The following is an 18,980-nucleotide window of genomic DNA, read 5'->3' on the forward strand; positions in this document are numbered from 1 at the left end:
CACCCCCTGGTGTGCGTGCACCACGCCTCCCTCGCCCCGTCCTCTATCGAGACACTTTGGTGGTTTCCAGGCCTCGGCCGCCGTGAGTATTGCTGTTGCATGTGCCTCTGTGAATAACCGTTTTCAGGTGTTTTGGGTGGATGCCCAGAAGATGGACTGCGGAGTCGCACGGTAAGTCAGTATTTCATTTTTTGAAGACCCTCTGTCCTGCTTCCCATCGTGGCCGTGCCCGTTTATATTCCCACTAGCAGGGAGGAAAGCTTCCTTCCTCTTACCTCTGCAGCACGTAAACTGCTTGTCTCGTTGGTGGCTCCCTGCGGTTTTGAGTGGCGTTTCCCCGGGAGCCAGTGAGGCGGAGCGTCGTTTCCTCTCTGTGGTCGGTCTGTGGGTCTTTTGGGGAGAGTGTCTGGGCGGGTCCTCTGCCCATCCTCCTGTTGGGATTGTTGGCTTGGGGCTGAGTGGTGTGCGTGCTCTGTAGAGGGTGAGGGCTCCTTGCTGCTGTCTCATTCCCACTGGATCAGTTGCCCTTTTGTCGTGTTGGCTGCCTGTGAGCCCTTCGTGGCCATGGACGGAAGGTGGTGGTGGCCGGATGGATGTGTGATGGCGAGAAAGGCTTGGCTTTGGGTGGCAGGCGCACAATGGCACATTCAGATGTTGTGTCACAGCACAGCACCGTCGAGACCTGTGTGATCTTATTAAATGTCACCCCAATACACTTAATGGGCACAGTAAGGTTTTACAGCCTCAGAAGCTGACAAAGATGTGCCAGAATGAGAATTCACAGAGAATGTTGAAAGAAGGTAACATGGGTCAACTACTTTGCAGGGGGGGTCAAGTGTCAGCACACTTTGAACCTGTATAATTTCATTAACCAATGTCACCCCCAGTGAATTCATTCAAAAATAATAACTGTTTTGAATGTTATGATCTAACAAAATTATTCTTTCTCCTCAAAAAATAGTATTTTGAATTGAATCAAGATGAAATCATAGCATATCAAAATGTATGGGATGCTGTTAAAGCTGTATTTAGGGGCAGAATTATAGCACTGAAATGTCTGCCTTCGATTTCAAACCAGTGACTTTACAGTTGGCTCTTGAACAACACAGGGTTGAACTGGATGGATCTACTTATATGTAGACACCCCCCCCCCCCCCCAAATCACTATATTGTGCAATTCTTTGGAGATTTGGAACAAGCTGGGGAAATTTGGCAGGAAGGTGAACTGTGTAGGAATGTTTTTTCCAAGTTAGGTATGTCAGGAGTGCACCACATACAGGTCCGTGCGGTCCGTTCTGTTGTTTGCCAGCATGGAACACGCGGATAAAGCGTGACAGTTCATAGCGGCCCACGCTGACCCGTGGTGCCCACGTGCCCGTGTGGATCCCCTCGTGGCCGCCTTTGGGTGACGGTGGTCATTCCGTGGGTGAGCCGTGTGTCTCTCGTGTCCGTTGTCTGTCGCAGTAAAATGTGATCTCTGTGGTTCTCCCGTGTTTTCCATGATGTTCAGTGCAAAACCGTAGCCTTGGATCACCAAGGGACCCCAGGACGCGCCCTGGTGCCGCTGGGCTGAGCGGAGGGAGACGGCACAGCGCGAGCTGCGTGGAGTGAGCTGTGGACGGAGCGGCAGCAGTGGTCGGAAAGTCAAGGGGACGGAGACGAGGACGGAGGGGAGGCAGCTGGGAGCAGGCACCGGCGCGCGCTTCTTGGGGCCGTGGGGGGCCGTGTTCACACGGCGCAGGATGTGTGGCGACGAGAGGGCGCGCGCGGGCGGCCCGAGGACGATTCCAGAGCGAAGCAGAGGAAGAGGACCAGGGAGGCCAGGGAAGAGGAGCATCTGGAGCGGAAGACGCGGTGTCAGCAAGGACGATGGGCCGTTTGAAAAGAGTTTTGCTTTTAACAAAGATAATCGTCAGAGCGATGGTGGCAGCGGGCAGGTCTGGGGAACCAGAGGAGCGTGAGGCGGAGGAGGACAGCGGAGTGCGGTGCCCGCCCAGGGGAGGGAGAGGCGGAGAGCCGTGAGCGCCGGCGCAAGGCACGCAGGCAAAGGAGGGCGCGAAGGCGGCCGACCACGGGCTGAGGCCGAGGGAAGACGGACGGACACAGAGGCCTGGACAGAGGCGCTGCCTCTGGAGGGAGGGGCCGGCCGGGAGGACACTCAGGGGCTGGGCCAGGACGCAGGGAAGGCGGCCGGGAGAGGAGAGGCAGCAGCTGGAGGCCGGAGGGCGAGGCCGGCAGAGCCGTGGTCGGAGAGGGGGCCCGTCCATCCGGCGGAGAGAACCGTCTGGTGCCGAGCACATCACTTCTCAGGACTTCAGGAGCCAATCACAGACATCATGAAGCAGAGGAGGGGGCCGGGGCGACGGCGGAGCGAGGCCCCCCAGGCGGGCGCGGGAGGCGGACGCCGGACGGCGTGACGGCCGCGGAGCTCGGAGTGGACGCGGAGGAGGAGGAAGAGGAGGAGGAGGAGGAGGAGGGGGCCAGTGGCCGGCCTGGCAGAGGGAGCCGGTCGCAGACACAGCGCAGCCTCGTCCTGGAGCGGGGCAGCGGAACGGAGCGGGGGCACGGCGGAGACGGCGGAGGCACGGACGGTCCTTCGGGAAGCTGGTGACACGGTGGAGGCACGCTGCCTCCGGCTGCCCTCCAGCCCTGCCGCCCGGAGGCGAGGCCCAGAGGACGGCGGCCCGGGCCCGGCCCTGGGCACAGAGCGAGCGGGCGAGCGAGCGGCCAGGCTCCGGGGGACGCGGACGGCGCCGGCGAGGTGAGTGCGACCCGGGAGCGTGTCCGTCCGTGTCCTGTCCGCGTCCGCGTCTGTGCTGTGCCGTGACAGGAAGGCCGGGCCTGCTCCACGTGGCCGCTCCCGGCCACTGGCTTATGCTACGGGGAACGCGAACCCCCTCTCACGGCACACCCCCATCCCGCACCCCGTCTCACGCCCTCCACCCGCACCCCCATCCCGCACCCTCGTCTCCGGCCCTCCCTCCCTCGCCCCTCATCCCGGTGCCCGTGTGGCGCAGCGTGGGCCGCTGGGGGGAGGGCACCGCGGGACACGTCCGCGCTGTCCGGCAGCAGCGGCGGCAGCACCCAGAGTGTCCGCACAGCCCCTCGGAAGGGTTTTTGCGGTGGGAACACGGGCTGGCGTGGTGCCAGGACGCGCACAGGTGGGTCCCGGAAGGCCACGTCACCCGCAGCGCCCCCAGGTTTATAGTTAGGTTTTGGGGGCGTCTAACCCTAAAACACCAACTTCTTTTACTCTAGGGGGGGGTGTCCAGGCCCCTCGCCCTCCTGTTGTTCAAGGGCCAGCTGTGTTCTCACTGTGTTACTCTGACGGGAAGGAAAAGGACAGACAGCTTTAAGGAAAACCGTACAGGACCCCTAGAGCATCAGTGAGCGGGTTAGTGTAAAACTGTGGAGGAAATGGGGCGCGTATAGAAGTGCTCCAGGCCACGGGTTCACTTCGCACTGACGTTCCCATCAGCGTGTGACCCCCCGTCTGACCTTAGTGAGAGTCAGGTCCTGTGCCGTCCGACTCCGTCACCGCCATCTCCTTCAGGGCCGCCTCGTGCTGCGCTCGCGTCCCGGGACGAGGCCTGTAACCAGCGGGGGACGCTTGGTCAGTCCTCTCATCCTGCTCCCCCACCCCGCGCCCCTCCCACCGACTCCCAAATGCAACCTCAGCCGCATTTGCGGTTTGTTTCTGTGCTGTTTTGTGCTGGTTCTGCGTGTAAGTGAAATCATACGGTGTTTGTCTCTCTCGGCTGACTTCACTGAGCGGACGACCCTCTCGGTCCATCCGTGTGTCCCAAACGGCAGGATGTCATCCTCCTGCGGCTGCGTCACACTCCCTGGCAGATGCGTACCAGGCCGTCTGTATGCTTTTGTCTTCGGTGGACGCTGTTTGCGTCTGTAGCTTGGTTATTGTGAAGAATGCTGCCGTGAACATCGCAGTGCAGTGTGTGTGTTTTAATAGTGTGTGTTTTAATAAACATTGGGAAGGGAGCCTGGCTGTGTGGCCCAGTGGTTGAATGTCAACCTGTGAACCAGGAGGTGACTGTCCAGTTGCTGGCGGAGGCTCGATCCCCAGTAGGGGCCGTGCAGGAGGCAGCCGATCCATGATTCTCTCTCATTGTGGATTTTACTCTCTCCCTCCCCCCTCCTCTCTGAAATCAGTAAAAACACATTTTTATTATAAAACAACAACAGCATGGCTCCCTCGGTGTTGGCAGGCCTGCTCTGTGCCCGCTCAGCCCTTCCCCAAGGGGCTGGCCTGCTCCGGGCGCAGGCCTCCGGGCGGCGGGAGCTGGGCCTGCGGTCCCCGGGCCATTCCCACCAGGGCCCCGCCCTCGAGGGGAGAAGCCCTTGGCCCCCGGGGAGCACCCCGACAACCCGCAGAATTCTCACAAACACTGGGACCGGGACGGAACCCTGTGGTCACAGTGCCCCGGGCCGCCGGCTCCCTGGCTGGCAGAGATGCCAGAGGGCCAGGCCCCGCCGGGCAGCTCCCGGCGGCACCGCGCGGCCCTCAGGCGGCACCACGCCCAGCTGCTGGAGACGGAGACGTCGCCCTCCGCCCTGTCCTTCCACTGGAAGGAGGAGCTCCTGCTGCGGAGGCAGCTGGGCCTGCTGGACGCCATGAAGAAGCGCGAGGCCCGCGCCCGGCTCACGGAGCAGAAAGCCTTCTACTGGCGCAGCCACGCGCAGCTGCAGCGGGTCGAGCTGGCCCACGCCCGGCTGCGGGGCGACCGGGACCTGGTCCAGCGGCTCAGCTGGCCCACCCGGTGGTCCTACCCCTCGGGCCCCTCGGATGAGAGCGGGGCGGCCGTGCAGGCCATCCTGCAGGGCCGGCTGGGAAGCGAGGGCGCGGGGACGCGCCACTGCAGCCAGGAGGCCCCCCAACACCCCGCGCCCATCGGGGGAGGACAGCCAGGGGAGCAGGGGCCCCGGGCGGCACCCAGGGGTGTCACCGAGGCCGAGGACCCATGGTGGGTCCTCCCCGTCGAAGCCCAGAGCCGCCCGGAGCCCTCGGCCCAGCCGAGCAAGCCCCCTGGGCAGACTCCCCCCCAAGCCCATGAGGCCGGCCGGCAGCCGGAAGGCAAGCTGCTGCTGTACGTGATGCACGGGGAGCTGGACGCGGAACCGCCCGAGAGGAAAAGGCCGAGGCCCGGGGAGCGTGCCAACGCCCGTCCCCACCGTCCCCACCGCGACAGTGCTCCCCGTGACCGGCTCTCATGTCTGACCTCACAATAAACACCGTCAGACGAGAACCAGCCGCCTTGTCCCGCGGCCCCGCGCCCCCGGGTGAGCCCCGGGGCCTTACCTTTGCTCACGGTGTGCACGGAGCCCGCTGACCCGGCCGGCTGGTGCAGAGGCCCTGGCGAAGCCCTTCCCGCCGGAGACCGGGCTGCGCGCGGGAACCGGGAGCCGAGGGTTGGACCAGACGACCTTCGGCCCTCAGTGTCCCCGGGGCAGTGCCTGCTCTGTGTCCCACAAGCAGGTGAGGCGAGAGGAGCACCGTCAGGCCCTTGTTCCCGCTTCTCTCTGAAAACAGCACCACGCTTGTTATTTTTTAAACTAGAAGCCAGATTCACGCACCAGTGGGGTTCCCCGGCCTGGCCTGCAGGGATCAGGCTGACACCGGCTCTCGGACATCCCCCAAGGGGCCCCCAACTGCGAGAAGGTAGCTCTCCGGTGCTGCACCCTGCATATGGCTCCCTCCTCTCTGCTTCCCCGAACGGAATGTCAGCGAGAAATGCAGCTGCCACATCACCGCAGCTGCAGCTCCTGCAGAGCGTCTGCCCTCTGGTGGCCAGTGCGCGTCACAGCTACTTTTGTGTACACGTATACATTGGGATGGCACTGGCGGAGATGACATGGGTTTTAGGTGCATAGTCCCAGGGTACAGCATGTCTGTCTGGTCTTCTTCCCTCACTGCTTATCCCCTTCCCCTGCTCCTACTCAAGTCCTTTTGTGGTTACCCAGATGGTCCGGGGCAGGTAGATGGAGGAAGTGGTGCTTTTACATGTGAGTGAATGCCAGTGGGGCTCTCGGGAGATACTGTGGGCGTTTTTCCTGGGTGTTGTGTTTCCAGGTGTGTTTTAAGGACCTACTTTAACATCTTCACCCTCTTCTCCCCCTACCCCCTCTGATAGTCTCCATACTATTTGGGTGTTTTTCTTAATCCCTTCACCTCCCCCACCTCTCTCTCTCTCTCTCTCTCACACACACACACACACACACACCTCATCTGTCTGACACACCTGTGTGAGTGGGTTCTGTTCTGCGTGAGCCTTAGCTGTCAGATTCCCCGTGGAAGTGAAGTCACAGATGCCATTCTCCGGCTTATGTCACAGGGCTCAGGGCCGCTGGGGGGGCCCCAGTCCACCGTGCGCCCTTTCCTCGTTCCCTTTATCTGTCGATGGACACGGAGGTGGCTGGCGCCGTGAGTGTGTGGATGTGTGTCTGCTCAGGGCAGTGTTGGGGGTTGCTTCCGGTGACGACCCACAATGCAATGCTGGACCCGTGGTTCTCGGGTTTAAGGTCTGTCTCGCCCAGGAAGCATGCCACCCCTGCCTTTCCTCCGTTCCCAGAAGACCCCTGCGGTGCCCTTACAGTCCCGTTTCCTATGGGAAGCGAGTCTCTTGCAGGCAGCACCCCTAAGGGCCTTGTTCTCCGCCCCCCCCCCCCATGCCTTTGATCGGAGCATTAACGTCTGCATCTGGAGGAGGAGGTTCCTTTGGCGGCCCATCCCTCGCCTGGCAGAGGCGGACCACGGAGGAGCGGCCGGGCCGGACCTGGTGAGTACCTGGATGGCCGTGCGCCGTCTCATTCGGCTTTGGGGCCTTGTAGTGTCCCACACACCGGTTGGGGGGGACGGACACTCCTCTCCTTTCACTGGGGACCCTGCCCGAGCCTGTCCCTGCGGACGGGCAGAGCCGCTGCCCTCCCGAGCCGGTGGAGGGCAGGGGCAGAGGCGCCTGTGGGCTCACTCCCTCTGTTGGCAGGGCGGCGGCTGCAGGACGGGCCCCGGAGCAGGACTTGTTCTCCTGGGGGCCCTGGCGTGTGGGGCCTGGGGGCGGGGCCGGGAACACGGCCGGCTGCTGCTGGGGTGTGCTCTGGTGACAGTGTCCAGTGGGTCTGTAGCTGGTTCGCGTGCAGGGGACGGGTCAGGCAGGCCTTTGTCTGGCTGAAGGCTTCTTAACACACCGTCCTCGGGGCCCCGCGCTGCCTTAGGTGAGAGGCCCTCGTCCTCCCGCACACGCAACCCACTGCTGCTCGCTGTGCCTCGGGAGGCGGGCCTCCGGGGAGTCACGCTGCAGGGACGTGTGTGCACGCGTGCTTTCTAATCGTGTCTGGGTCTCCTATGTGAGAGCTGACGGTACCTCTGACAGGGGTGCGGTGGTGTTGTGTCGAGTTCTCTATACATTTGGGACGCCCACCCTCGGAGGGGTGTCCTTCCCGGGCTCTGTCTTGTTGACGGCTTCCTTTGCTGTGCAGGGACTCGGTCTGACACACGCCATGCTTTGCTTTGTGTACTTTGCGTGGGATTTGTCGGGGAATCCTGCGAACAGGCCTGTGAGACTCCTCTGAGTCTGCCCTGCACACGTGTAGGAAGGGGGTCTGTTTGGTGCGTGCTGCTGTGCTCACTATAACCTGTAGGCGGTTCGGTACCAGGCGGCGTCTCCCCCTCCTCCCCCCAGCTCCGAGGCCAGGCGGCCGCGGTCGGGCTCGTGTCCACGAGGCCTCAGTGGCTTGGATGTGGCTGCTCTGTGGTTGGGGGGATGCCGGGACTGCGCTTACCTGCTCTGCGATCTTGACCAGAACCAGGAGCTTCTTCGCAGACGAGCACTGTGGGCCGGGCAGGGCCGGAGGAAGGTGTAGGAGGGCATGGGAGGCACAGGGAGCAGTGTCGCTGGGTTCGGGGGGACAGGGGAAACAGGGACACCAGCCAGCTTCCTGGCGGCGGCGGGCAGCCGGGGGAGAGCAGTTTCGGTGGTTTGTGTGGGAACAACGGTAACAATACGGGAACGAGCTGGTCTCCCCGCGCCCGGGAGCTTCTGCTCCACCCTACGCGACAGGGCGCAGCTCCGCCCCTCCTCCCCGGGAGGCGCAGGACTGCCGCCTGGCACTGCCGGGCAGGGGCCGCGGCCCCCGCGGACTGTCCCCTTCCCAGCAGGGGCGCAGCCATCTGGTCACTGACAACACTTCCTCTCAGAGCGTTTTTCAGGTCGTTTATTTCCACTGTTTGTTCAGTCTACTCTAGAGCCGACAACCTAGACGCAATCACAGCACAATCGTCATACAGATGTCGTCACAGCAAGGCGAACCGAGCACAGGTCTCGTCACGGGTCCATCACAGCAGACGCCCAGCCCTCCTCGCGCGCACACGGGCGCGCCCTCCGCGGGGCCCGTCACCTCCTCACGTAGGAAAGCGTGTCCTGCAGCAGCAGCAGTGGTGGAATGCCGCAGGTTATTCGGCAGATGGTACGGCGCCATCTACGGCGATCACTAAGAGTTAGAGTGGTTCTGAAAGACCCTTCCCGCCTGCGATGGGCGTGCTGGCTGTGCCTCGCCGCCGTGCCGGCGCAGCAGCCGGGAGGATCCAGGCACACACCGGCGCAGCCCGCAGCTGCGCAGGACACGGCGTGTGTCCTCCGGTAAAAAGCCCTCCTCTCTCACTGCCGTGAAGGAAACGAACACCATCGACACACACTAGGGGGATACTCACTGCTGAACGTCCAATAACTTAGCCTACTGGGACCTGCCACGTCGGGGAGCACTGACACTGACGCCTCGGGGACACGGGGTGGGGACGGGGCTCCCCGCCTGCAGGCTGCGTGCCGTGGTGCGGGGGGGGGGGGGCCGCGGCCGTGCTGTCCCTCGGGTGCAGCCCCGGGCCGAGCAGACAAGACGAAGCCAGCGCCCAGGGAGGACTTCGGATTGTCTACGGAGATGCAGGGAGGAACTCGTCACGGTTATGTAAGTGCACTTCACATGCTTCGCGTTCAGACAACAAACTCCTGACTTCCTTGCAACCGGCTGCACGCCCCGCTCCTCTTGGCCGAATGCACTGCCCCGGAACTCAGAACCACGACAACAAAAGCAGCCTGCGTGCGCCTGCGCGGAGGTGCCTGGCGGGGCGCTGGGCCAAAGGAGAGCTGAGGGCTCCAGGACATTCCGAGGTCTCCCTCCATCTTTATTGATTTCAAGGTTTTGCACAGAAAGCTCTTTGGGGACTAGAACAGCAGCGAATGCGTCACACTGTTTTCAAGACTTCAAGTTTCAAAAGCAAATTGTTAAAAAAAAAAATGCAGTTCCTGATTGGAGGTGGATGTGGGACGCAGGAGAGCGCGTACTTACTGGAAGGTGGCGTGGTCTGCGGGCGGCGCGCCCCGGGGGAGCCGTTGGGTGGTACATGTTTTCTCAACACTCAAACGGCTCAACCTCAAGCAGTAATAAACACAAGCGAAAGTGATTTAACAACCATTAAAATAAATATTCAGAAAAACCTCTCTGTACATACAGTGAAAGGGTAGGAACACTTTCACGCAGAAAAATAGGAAAGGATTTGTTCACAGAAGGAGCCGACACCTGCTGTCCCCCTCGGGCGGAGGGAGGAGCGGGCAGGGGACTACGCTCACCGCTATCTGACAGCCGCCGGCACCACACCGCGCCCCGCGGGACTCACTGGCTGCCCGCCGGCTACAGCATGCCGAAGCCTTTGGCGTACGTGATGGCCTTCAGCAGCCGCTCTTTCAGCTTCTCTTTGCTGGAATATTCCGGAAGTAACAGGACGTTGAAGCAGGTGTGCGAGGTGGGTAACCTGCAGAGAGAGAAGGGGGGTGGGGACGGACACAGTAAACCGTGGGGCGCGTGCAGGGTCCCTCGGTCCTGCTCGCCGGGGTCTGTGCGCCGAGGGGGCGGCAGGCGGCCACCTGGTGGGCGTCCCCGCCACAGAGCTGACACCCCCGGGAGTTCGCCCTTCAGGGCAGAGGTCACATCCAAGGCCCCACGCGCTCCTGAGCGCTCGTCACCACGCTACCGGGAGGCTCTGCACGGACACCGCGGGGGGACGCTGCCCACCAGGCTCCTTCCTCACCGACTGCTCGCGCACAACCGATTGGCGGCCTGGTGCTGACCCCCCGGGCCTCAGGGAACGTCCCGGAGGCCACAGAAGGGCTTTTGGCAAAGCATGCTGAGCCCGAAGCTGGCTCAGGCCAGGGCGCACGGGCCCTGCGGAGGCTCCGAACCAGGCAGTGTTTGAAAATGTCCTCAGAACATTCTCTGACACGCGTGCGGTGGTGTGGAGACCGTCACGCCTGCGTGGGCTAGAATGCAGGCGTGTTGGAAACGAACATCATAGATGTGGCCAGTACCGTTCTGTGTCGGGGCCGTTCTTGGCGATGATCATCTTCAGCTTGCCAAGGCCGCCCACCGGCGCCCGGTCTGTGCCCGTGGTGAACTGCAGGAAGAGCCGCTTCTGCTCCTCGGTGAATGTGTGCACGATGTCCCAGAATTCCCTGTGGGGAGAAGGCCGCCGCTGAGCACTGGCGCTGAGGGCAGCATGGTTTCCCTTCACGTGTAAAAGCCGTGCTCACTGTGACGTTATCAGACGGCGAGAGCGGGCACGCCTACCTGACCGACACTCGGAAATAACCCTGTGACCTGCGGCATTTTCAGAGCGAAAGACAAAAGCCAAACTCTAGGACCAGGACCTGGACGAGGGCACGCGGGACCTGGCGAGTCCGAGCCATCGGCCTGTCGCCGTGCTCTGGGCTGCTGTGGGTGTTCAGGCAGCGTCCACACACGAATGTCGCCAAAACATGGCCTTTTGTGAGCGCGACGCCGTTCCTGACCGTCAGTGTGGGCGCTCCCCCGCCTCAGCTCGGACCCGTGGCCGGAGGACTGCCAGCAGTCAGACGTGAGCCGGAGCCCGCAGGCACCTCCTCAGGACGCCCCACGCCGGTAGCTGAGCCCAGACCCTGTCAGCCCCCTGGAGGGGCCTGGAGAGCAGGCGGCAGCCAACCAGCCGTTTCTTTGGTTCTTTCTAAAAACTTGGAATTATTTAGACAAAAAGTGGCTTCCACTCGACGTGGTAGCGCACCCATCACATCTCAGGCCGCGTGGCACAAGGACAGCGACGGACACAGCACAGCAGAGGCCCTCACAGGAGGGCTGGACACCGTCCTCCCCGCCCCTCAGGACACTCACCACCCCCGTGAGGGACACTGCGCAGACGCGAGCGGGGGCCTGTCGCCACGGACCTGCCCTCCAGGGGACAGCCCCAACACGGAGACGGAGGCTCTCGCCAGTAACAGCGTCATGTCAGCAGGGGAAGGAAGAGCTAACGGGAGCCGTGGCATCCGCCACAGATGCCACTGCGGCACCACCACACCCGCCACGCGCTGCACAGAAGGCGCACCGAGGCCCCGAGGAACGGACCTGCCTGCCCACATGTGCGTGGGCTGCACTGCCAAAGGGGGCGCCACGCCGTCCCAGGACACCACGCAGCAGGGGTGCGAGGCTGCGGGGCACGAGCTGGCCGGGCCCGGGGGAAAGAGGGCCAACGAGACCGAAGCAGGAAGCCTAGCGCCGCGGTCGCCAACTGCAGTCGGGAGGTCCAAAAGGTCGGCGACCCTGGCCAGAGGGCTCCGCGCAGCCACAGTCCGATGGGACAGACACACCCTCCATGTCACCCAGGCGCAGAGCCAGCTGCGGGCTGCGGCAGACCCCAGGGACGGTCACGGTGAAGTGCGGCAGGAGCCCGCCGGAACGTTCCAGTGACTGGTGTCTAACCACCAGGCTCACGCCCGAGAGTATCGCAATGACGACAGCCAGTTTCTAAATCTGAGCACTTCTTTTCAAGCGACTTACCTAATCAGAGACGAGTCCCTGGAATAGCCACCGTCATATTCTGTGGTTTCTTCCAGCGCCTGGAAATCTAGGTTCTGCAGATTGTTAAAAAGTTCATCTTAGCATCCCCTCGGCGCACCACTGCCACCCCACCCCACACGTGGCCTCGCGGACCCCCGGGGGCGTGCTTACCCGGCTCCCGCATATGAGCAGCTCGATCTCCTCCGGGCGGAACAAGTACTTCAGGGGGGACTCATTGGTCACCATGTGGAAACCTCTTCGAAAAGCCTTGAACTGTTTCTCTACTGACTTATTGAGAATGTAGTCAGAATAGAGATTGACAAATTCCTGCGGAAAACGTCAACCACAAGAACTCCTTACACGCTGTACAAACCAACCACCACAAGCTGCGGGGCTGCACGACTCTCGGAACTATTTTTCATGCTTACGCTCCTAAAGAAAAGATGCTCAGAAGTGTTTTATAAACCAAACTGCACACATGCCGACTGCTCAGCTGCGATGCGATGTTAACCTGCCAACAGGCCGCGTGCGGAAACTAACACGGAGCGTGAACACTGGCGGCTCCAGTCTCGAGGCCGCAGCCAGGAGACGGGCGCGTGCAGGGCAGTGCCAGGAGCAGCCAGGAGGCGGGCGCGTGGGCTCTAGCAAACCCGTGTCCCATGCAGGGCGGGACCTGCTGCACCAGGTCCCGAAGGGAAGGGCTGTGCTCTGCAGACGGGGCGGCGCAGAAGCAGGCGGTACCTTCCGGTTCTCGTTGGTGACGGGGATCTTGTCCCCATTCTCCTTCAGGTCGTACATCATGGGGTTCCCGAACAGGTCCGTCTGCGAGATCTGGAAGGTGATCATCATGTCGTCCTCCACGCTGCCCTCGTACGCCAGCAGGTCCTTCAGGCTCTGGAACAGCACCTGGCGGCAGAATGGAGGCCTGGTCACCAGAGCCGCACAACACAGAGCGTGGGGTCACAGCACGGCGCCCTGGCCGGCATGCTCAGTGGGTAGAGCACCAGCCCGCACACCAGAGGGGTTGCAGGTCCGTTCTCACCCTCTGTCAGGGCAAGTGTGGGGAGCAACCAACCACTGTGTCTCTTATCGCACTGACGTCTCTCCCCCCTGCCGACGCCCCGAAAAAAAGTCGGCGGGGAAAAGAAAGCAGCTCCCGTGGGAACTGAGGGTCCCGGTGATGGCCACTCTGCTCGGGAGCCCGGCGCCGGGAGGACTGGGGAGAGGACGCACAGGCCCCCGTGGCCACCCGCCCTTCCTTGTGGCTTCCCCGTGAACCAGAGGGTGAACTCTTTCTGCGGCCCGCCCTCCGGACCGCGCTGAGACCCCGCCCGCCCGCCCGCCCGGGAGAGCCCCGGGGCTGGCCACTCCCGCGCTGGGCGGGCGGGGCCGCTCACCGGGTGCGAGTCGCCCAGGTCCCGGAAGGTGCCCTGCTTGCCCAGGAGCTTCCGGTAGGCCACCATGGGGAAGTGCACGTCCAGGATGCAGTTGTTGTAGATGGCCAGGCCCAGCACGATGCCGATAAGGGTGAACTGGCCCTCCGTCTCCAAGGACGACGGGTTGAACCAGAACAGCTTCGTGTTCTCGTCGTAGGTGAACATGCCTGTGAGAAAGGATGCAACACGCTCGTCTCTGTCACCTCAGCACTGAGAAACCAAAGCTCGCCTGTGTGACGACACTGGATGTAATTTTAAAGAAGCCAAGGACACAAGCAATTTTGGGGCATTTACCAAAAAGTTGGATTCACGTTCTCCTCTAACACAAACGAAGTTAATTTACATTCATACTTTATCCACCAAATAGCTGAAAAAGGCAAAAAAAAAAGAGAAAAGGCTGTCCTATGGTGAAAATGTTTTAGTTTTAAGACATCTGTCCTCCACCGGCCTGTGGAACTTGTCTCGGAAAGGCTGTGCGTCTTGACGTGTGTGTGTTGGATGAAGAGGAGCCAGGCCTCCCGGGCTCCGTTTATTTACCGGGAGGTCACCCCACGTCACACCCCTGGCCCAGGCTGACGGTGAGTGAGGTGCCTCGGCCCCGGAGCCCGCACACTGTTGGGTCTGAGCCGAGGCCACACCAAAGCACGTGCTGCTGCCACTGCTCCTGCCGAGCACAGCCTCACCGATGTCGGGGTTGAAGATCTCCTCCACAACCAGCTGGAAGAACTCTTTGGAGACCCCTCCCTCGTCGACGCCTTGCTCTCCTTCGAACTCCACGTACAGCTGCTTCTTCAGGTCCGCGGGGTTCTCCATGGCGATCATCTCTAGCTGTGAGGGAAGGGGAAGGAGCAGGTGACTGCGGCGTCGGCACAGCAGCGGGCAGAGGGGACGCGCATGCGGAGGGGCTGGGCAGAAGGAGGGGCCCTGGCTTCGGGAGTGCTTCAGGTGGAGGAGGAAGCCGCGAAGGCAGACTCGGGGGGGGGATGCGACAGAAGAGCCTGCGTCGAATGATGAGAGGCTCCCGTTCTGGCGGACGGACATGAGCAGACGGTGGGGTTTCCTGTTCCTTGCACGCAAGACCCCTGGGCTGTCACAGGACACAGAACTCGGGACCACGCACACTGAGCCTCTTCAGCCAAAGCAACGGCACAGACGTCCGACCCCAGAACTGCTCCCGCACGGGCCCTCACAGCGCACACAAGCTCTGGAGTTAAGCAGCGACATCTACGGAGCCGTCGTGCGCGAGCTCCAGCTGCGGTGACCTCCTGCGTGGCCCTCGGTGCTCGTCACACCCCTGGGCCCACTCGTTCTGCTCAGACCCTCCTAACTGCGCACACGGCATCGAAACCTACCATCTCCACTATCCGTCTTCCCCAGCATTTCTTTGTACATACTGAGCAAACAGTCGTCATGAGATGAATCATAAAACCACACTAGATTCTTCTCTCCTCTGCTCTAAAAAAAACAAAACAACCCTCTAGATTCTAGTGAAAAAATATTTGCACGGCAGTTTATGTATCGAAATTAACAGCATGCCTTACTTACTAAATTAAATGCCTTCTGCTGTTAAAGACATTTTTTAATTTTCTAAGAATATTTAAGGGTTTTCATGTTATTGGCAATTATTCCAACTAGAATTTTAAGAATATTTCTGAGGTAGGCTACCCACAAGTCAGTAAATGTACAGTATTTTACAGACCCACTTATTCATATCCGGACCGACACTCGGAGACAGGAAATAAGGGAAGTTTTCACCAGCAGAATTCAGTTGCTGCCTGATTTTCAAACACCACTTTTGACACTTTACATTTGAATGCTCCTGATTCTAAAAGTAACATATACTTAGAATACAGGAAAGCGTAAAGGGGAAAATAAAAGCCGCTCCTGATGTTTAAACAGACTGCCAGTCCTCGGTGAGGGGCAAGTTCAGGTGCCGAGCGTGCTGTCTCAAAAGTACGTACCTGTGGGCAGCCTACCCTTAAAAAATTTACTTTCAATAAATGTGGCAACAAATTACATACCGTAAAATTTAGCACTAAGCATGGAGAAAAGACTATTATTATGTAAGAGACTACATTTTTCACTTTTACTAAAAGTAACCATTTTCAACCCGTTGTTCACGTGGAGAATAATTAAGGAATTAAATTGTAAAGCTGTATCACTTTTCACAGAGACATCAAAAGCTGTCTGGAATGCAGACTATTCGAACATTGGAAAAAGTCTGTCAATGAACATTCTGAAAAGGACAATCTGCTTACACCGTGAGGTGGACTCGTCGAATATGCAGATCTGGATCTCCCTCTCTAGGTCTGATAAAGGTAGGCATGTTTTACATTAATGTGGCAGGGAGACTGGCAGGAGAGACACTGTGGAAACTAACAGGAGGGGTTCGATGACAAGTCCAGTCCCATATGGGGGCGGGAGTTCTTAAAATGACTCTCGGGTACCTATTTCTGAAAAGGCAGCTTATATTTTATTAGATTTCAGTGATCCTAAAATTCACATTTTGACATCTCTGAAATCTGGACATACCATACAAGTGACAGCATCTTCCAGAGAATTGGCAGCATTTTTTCTTGTTTAGTAGCAATAAAATAATGGTGTGTCTGCAATCAGTGGTATCTTACGTCTAATAAAATGCTGTAAAAACGAAATCCTTCTGCTGACATCAAAGGCAGTTCCTCTAAGAACTCCAGCCAGGGAACAATGTGCTAATCTAGTTTGAATTACATGATATGTGAAAGCAGGGAATACGTATTCTTGTTCTAAAAAAAATATTACTAAAGGCCCCCGCATGAATTCATGGAGGGGCTGGGCCGGCGTGGGGGAGAGGCCGTGGGCAGTTGGCTGACCTGCCTCACCCCCTGGTCAAACTCGCCCCCCACCCCAATCAGACAATGTGCCTATTAGCCTTTTATTATGTAGGATTAACTGAAGTTACTGCCCATTAATTAATAACTGGAAAGTTAAGACCCAATAGAAAACATGTTCAAGGGTGTCATGTATGTGGGCTGTTCTCTGGGCCGCGTTGGTCAGCAGTGAGCAGATGGACGCCGAGGCCTGTTTAGCGTCTGACGTCTTGGGCCCTATGGCCTTACCTGCTTACTCTCAGTTTGGAGCTCACTGCAAAGGGTTTTGTTTCCTCTTGTCTTCCTGAATCCGCTCCATCGTCCAAAATTAACAGACGGCACAACGGGTCTGTCTGACATAAGCTGGAGGAGAGGCTTTAAAAAAGCCAAGTGTACCCTTGGGGAGCAGATGCTGAAAACCCATCGGGACGCTGACAGTTCACCCGGGAGGAGGGCCTTGTCCTGTTTGCTGACGCCCCCCGACTCGCACACCCTGTGAGCCTCGGAAAAGCCAGCAGCCCGCAGGAAGGGAGAGGCAGGCGGTCAGAGGAGCCGGAGCAGCTCCCCAGGGGACGGGGGAGGCGGCGTCCTGGCCCGGGTGCCCCGTCACTCTTGGCAGAGCGCCTCCCCCGGACCCCCGGAGGCCTGCTCCCGGGGCAACCTGGTGCGTACTGACCGGCAAGGCCCCCTCACTCAGCTCTGGTGGATCGAGTAGAACTCATTGTTAGGACAACCTGTTAACCCTGAAGCCTGCTTCAGAGGGAAGGCCTGACAAACCAAACTGGGTCACTGTTCCCTCAAACGCCAAACGCTCGTGTGGAAACAGGAAGCAGCGCCCTCCGCGGGCGCTCGGAGCAGAGGAAAGGCTGCTGGCTGAGGCGGGGGCAGGAGGAGGGGGAAGCGTGAGACTTCAGGAGGACCTCGCTCGGGCCCAGGCTCCGCACCCCACGCCACGGGCCCGTGTGCACGTGGCGCCGCAGGCTGCGGGGCGGCGTGGGCAGCCACGACGGGACCCTCACACGGACTCCTGGCCACCTCCACGCGGCCCCCGTCCGAGCCCGTCCGTCCCCAGCTTCCACTCCTCTTCCGAACGGAGCCCGTCTGGGGTCGGTGATGGAGCTCTAGAACCCCTATCCTCCCCGGGAGGGGGGGCGTTATAGGACAGCCAGTGCTTGGTGGGACACACTGAGCTGGGCGGGGACGACAGGAGGCGACACGCAAGGAGCCTGGGCGTGGGCAGTGCGCACACACAACCTGCAGGGGAGTTGGAGGGCAGTGCGCCTGAGCTGTGTCGCTTTGTTAACCGGTGCCCCGGGAGCGCCGTGTTCCGGCTACGTGACACCCTCCTGTTTTCCAGGCCCCGGCGGGGAGCACTCACCCGGACCAGCGCGTCGTCGATGATGTGGTCGCGCCGCACCTTGAGCCGCAGGTAGGGGTTCAGCTGCTGGCCCTGCACCAGGCTGTAGAGCACGGTGATGCGGCGCTCGCTGTACATGCGGATCCGGTTGTCGTAGTACAGGCCCAGGCTCTTGGTGACGGCGTTGAGGATGAAGGGGCAGGTCATGAAGGAGAACTTGCTCTCCGTCTCCACCTTGAAGAAGGTGTAGTCCTTGTCCATCTCCAGCGCGTCGTTGAGCGGCTCGTTGACGAAGTCCTCGAAGGGCACGAGCGGCCTGCGGCAGTCCAGCGTCTTCACGCCGAGCTCGGTCTCCAGCGGGTCCACGCGGGGGCCCTTCTTGTTGCGCCGCTCCTCGCCCAGCAGCTCCTGCAGCGTCAGCTCGCTCGACTCGGGCAGCGGCTCGTCGTCCTCGTCCTCGTTGTGGCCGGTGTCCACGTCCCCGCCCACCACGTTGGCGTAGTACACCATCTTGAGGCACTTGGAGGCGGCCACGATGGCGTCGTCGTCGTTGACGAGGTTCCGGTCGCTGCCCAGGTTGCGGTTGTTGAACTCGTTGCTGATGACCTTGTAGGTGATGAGCTGCTGGAAGGTCTCCATCATCCTCCGGATCTGGTCGGCGCTGTACCTGGACCACAGTCTGACCAGCTTGGCCTGGGCCGCCAGGGGCAGCTTGCTCATGGCCTTGCAGAAGAGTGGCAGGGCCATCTCCAGGTACTCGGGGCTGTGCAGGTTCCTGTTCTCCATGACGATGACGAACAGGTTCAGGTAGTTGGCGTCCCGGGAGTACACGTTGTGGTACGTCAGGTCGCACTCCACGTTGGGCGACAGGTACACCAGCGCGTTGAGGAAGGCGGTCTCCACCTTCTCGTTGGAGAGCAGCCTGCCGTAGACCCTCCGGATGGCCTCGATGTCCACGGACACATCCTCGGGGCCCGGCTTGGGGGCGCCGTCGCCCGTTCTGGAGGCGGCGGCTCCGGAGTCCTCCTCCATCGCGGCTACGGTGGTGGTGGCGGCTACGGTGGTGGCGGCCGAGCCCGTGGCCTTCTCCTTCTCGTCTTCATCTTTGTCTTCGTCCTTGGCTTGCAGAGACTTGAGCTCCTCCTTGGTGTGCTGCTTGACCTTCCGGAAGCTCTGCACCAGGGCCTCCGCGCTGGAGAACACTCGCCCAATCACACGGATCAGAGGGGAGTAATCCTCTCTCTCTCTACATAACTCAAGGATTTCGTAGACGATTTCTTCGGTCAGGAAAGCCACATCTAGGAATCGGGGGGAGAGGGCATTTACGAGTCCTGGTGAGAAGCAAAATCACCGAATCCGTGCATCCAATGAGCACCAGGTATCACTGACAATTCTGTCTAAAACTTTGACAACAGCCCTCATCTGTGTGGCTCAATGGACAGAGCATTGGCCTGGGACTGAAAGGTC

At 60.4% G+C, this 18,980-nt stretch overlaps 2 protein-coding genes across 6 annotated transcripts in view; one reads left to right on the plus strand and one right to left on the minus strand.

Moving 5' to 3' along the window:
• Positions 1 to 4,152: 4,152 nt before the first annotated feature.
• LOC123652354 lies at positions 4,153 to 17,625 on the plus strand. The gene is made up of 3 exons (XM_045581638.1): positions 4,153 to 6,794; positions 15,479 to 15,625; positions 17,514 to 17,625. The coding sequence occupies exon 1, from the start codon at positions 4,471 to 4,473 to the stop codon at positions 5,245 to 5,247; it is 777 nt and encodes a 258-aa protein (XP_045437594.1). The 5' UTR covers positions 4,153 to 4,470; the 3' UTR covers positions 5,248 to 6,794; positions 15,479 to 15,625; positions 17,514 to 17,625.
• The window catches only part of UBE3A (ubiquitin protein ligase E3A), a 33,282-nt gene continuing 23,474 nt past the window's right edge, over positions 9,173 to 18,980 (minus strand). For all 5 annotated transcript variants that reach the window (XM_036437636.2, XM_045581637.1, XM_036437638.2 and 2 more), the window contains 8 exons: positions 17,535 to 18,811; positions 13,991 to 14,135; positions 13,269 to 13,474; positions 12,613 to 12,777; positions 12,043 to 12,198; positions 11,872 to 11,945; positions 10,374 to 10,517; positions 9,173 to 9,820 (listed from right to left, as the gene is read on the minus strand). In XM_036437636.2, the coding sequence (XP_036293529.1) occupies positions 9,700 to 9,820; positions 10,374 to 10,517; positions 11,872 to 11,945; positions 12,043 to 12,198; positions 12,613 to 12,777; positions 13,269 to 13,474; positions 13,991 to 14,135; positions 17,535 to 18,811 (2,288 nt within the window). In that variant the 3' untranslated portion in view covers positions 9,173 to 9,699. The remainder of the gene's footprint in view (positions 9,821 to 10,373; positions 10,518 to 11,871; positions 11,946 to 12,042; positions 12,199 to 12,612; positions 12,778 to 13,268; positions 13,475 to 13,990; positions 14,136 to 17,534; positions 18,812 to 18,980) is intronic.

The sequence above is a fragment of the Pipistrellus kuhlii genome, unplaced genomic scaffold, assembly GCF_014108245.1.
Source record: "Pipistrellus kuhlii isolate mPipKuh1 unplaced genomic scaffold, mPipKuh1.p scaffold_m20_p_146, whole genome shotgun sequence".
NCBI lineage: Eukaryota > Metazoa > Chordata > Mammalia > Chiroptera > Vespertilionidae > Pipistrellus > Pipistrellus kuhlii.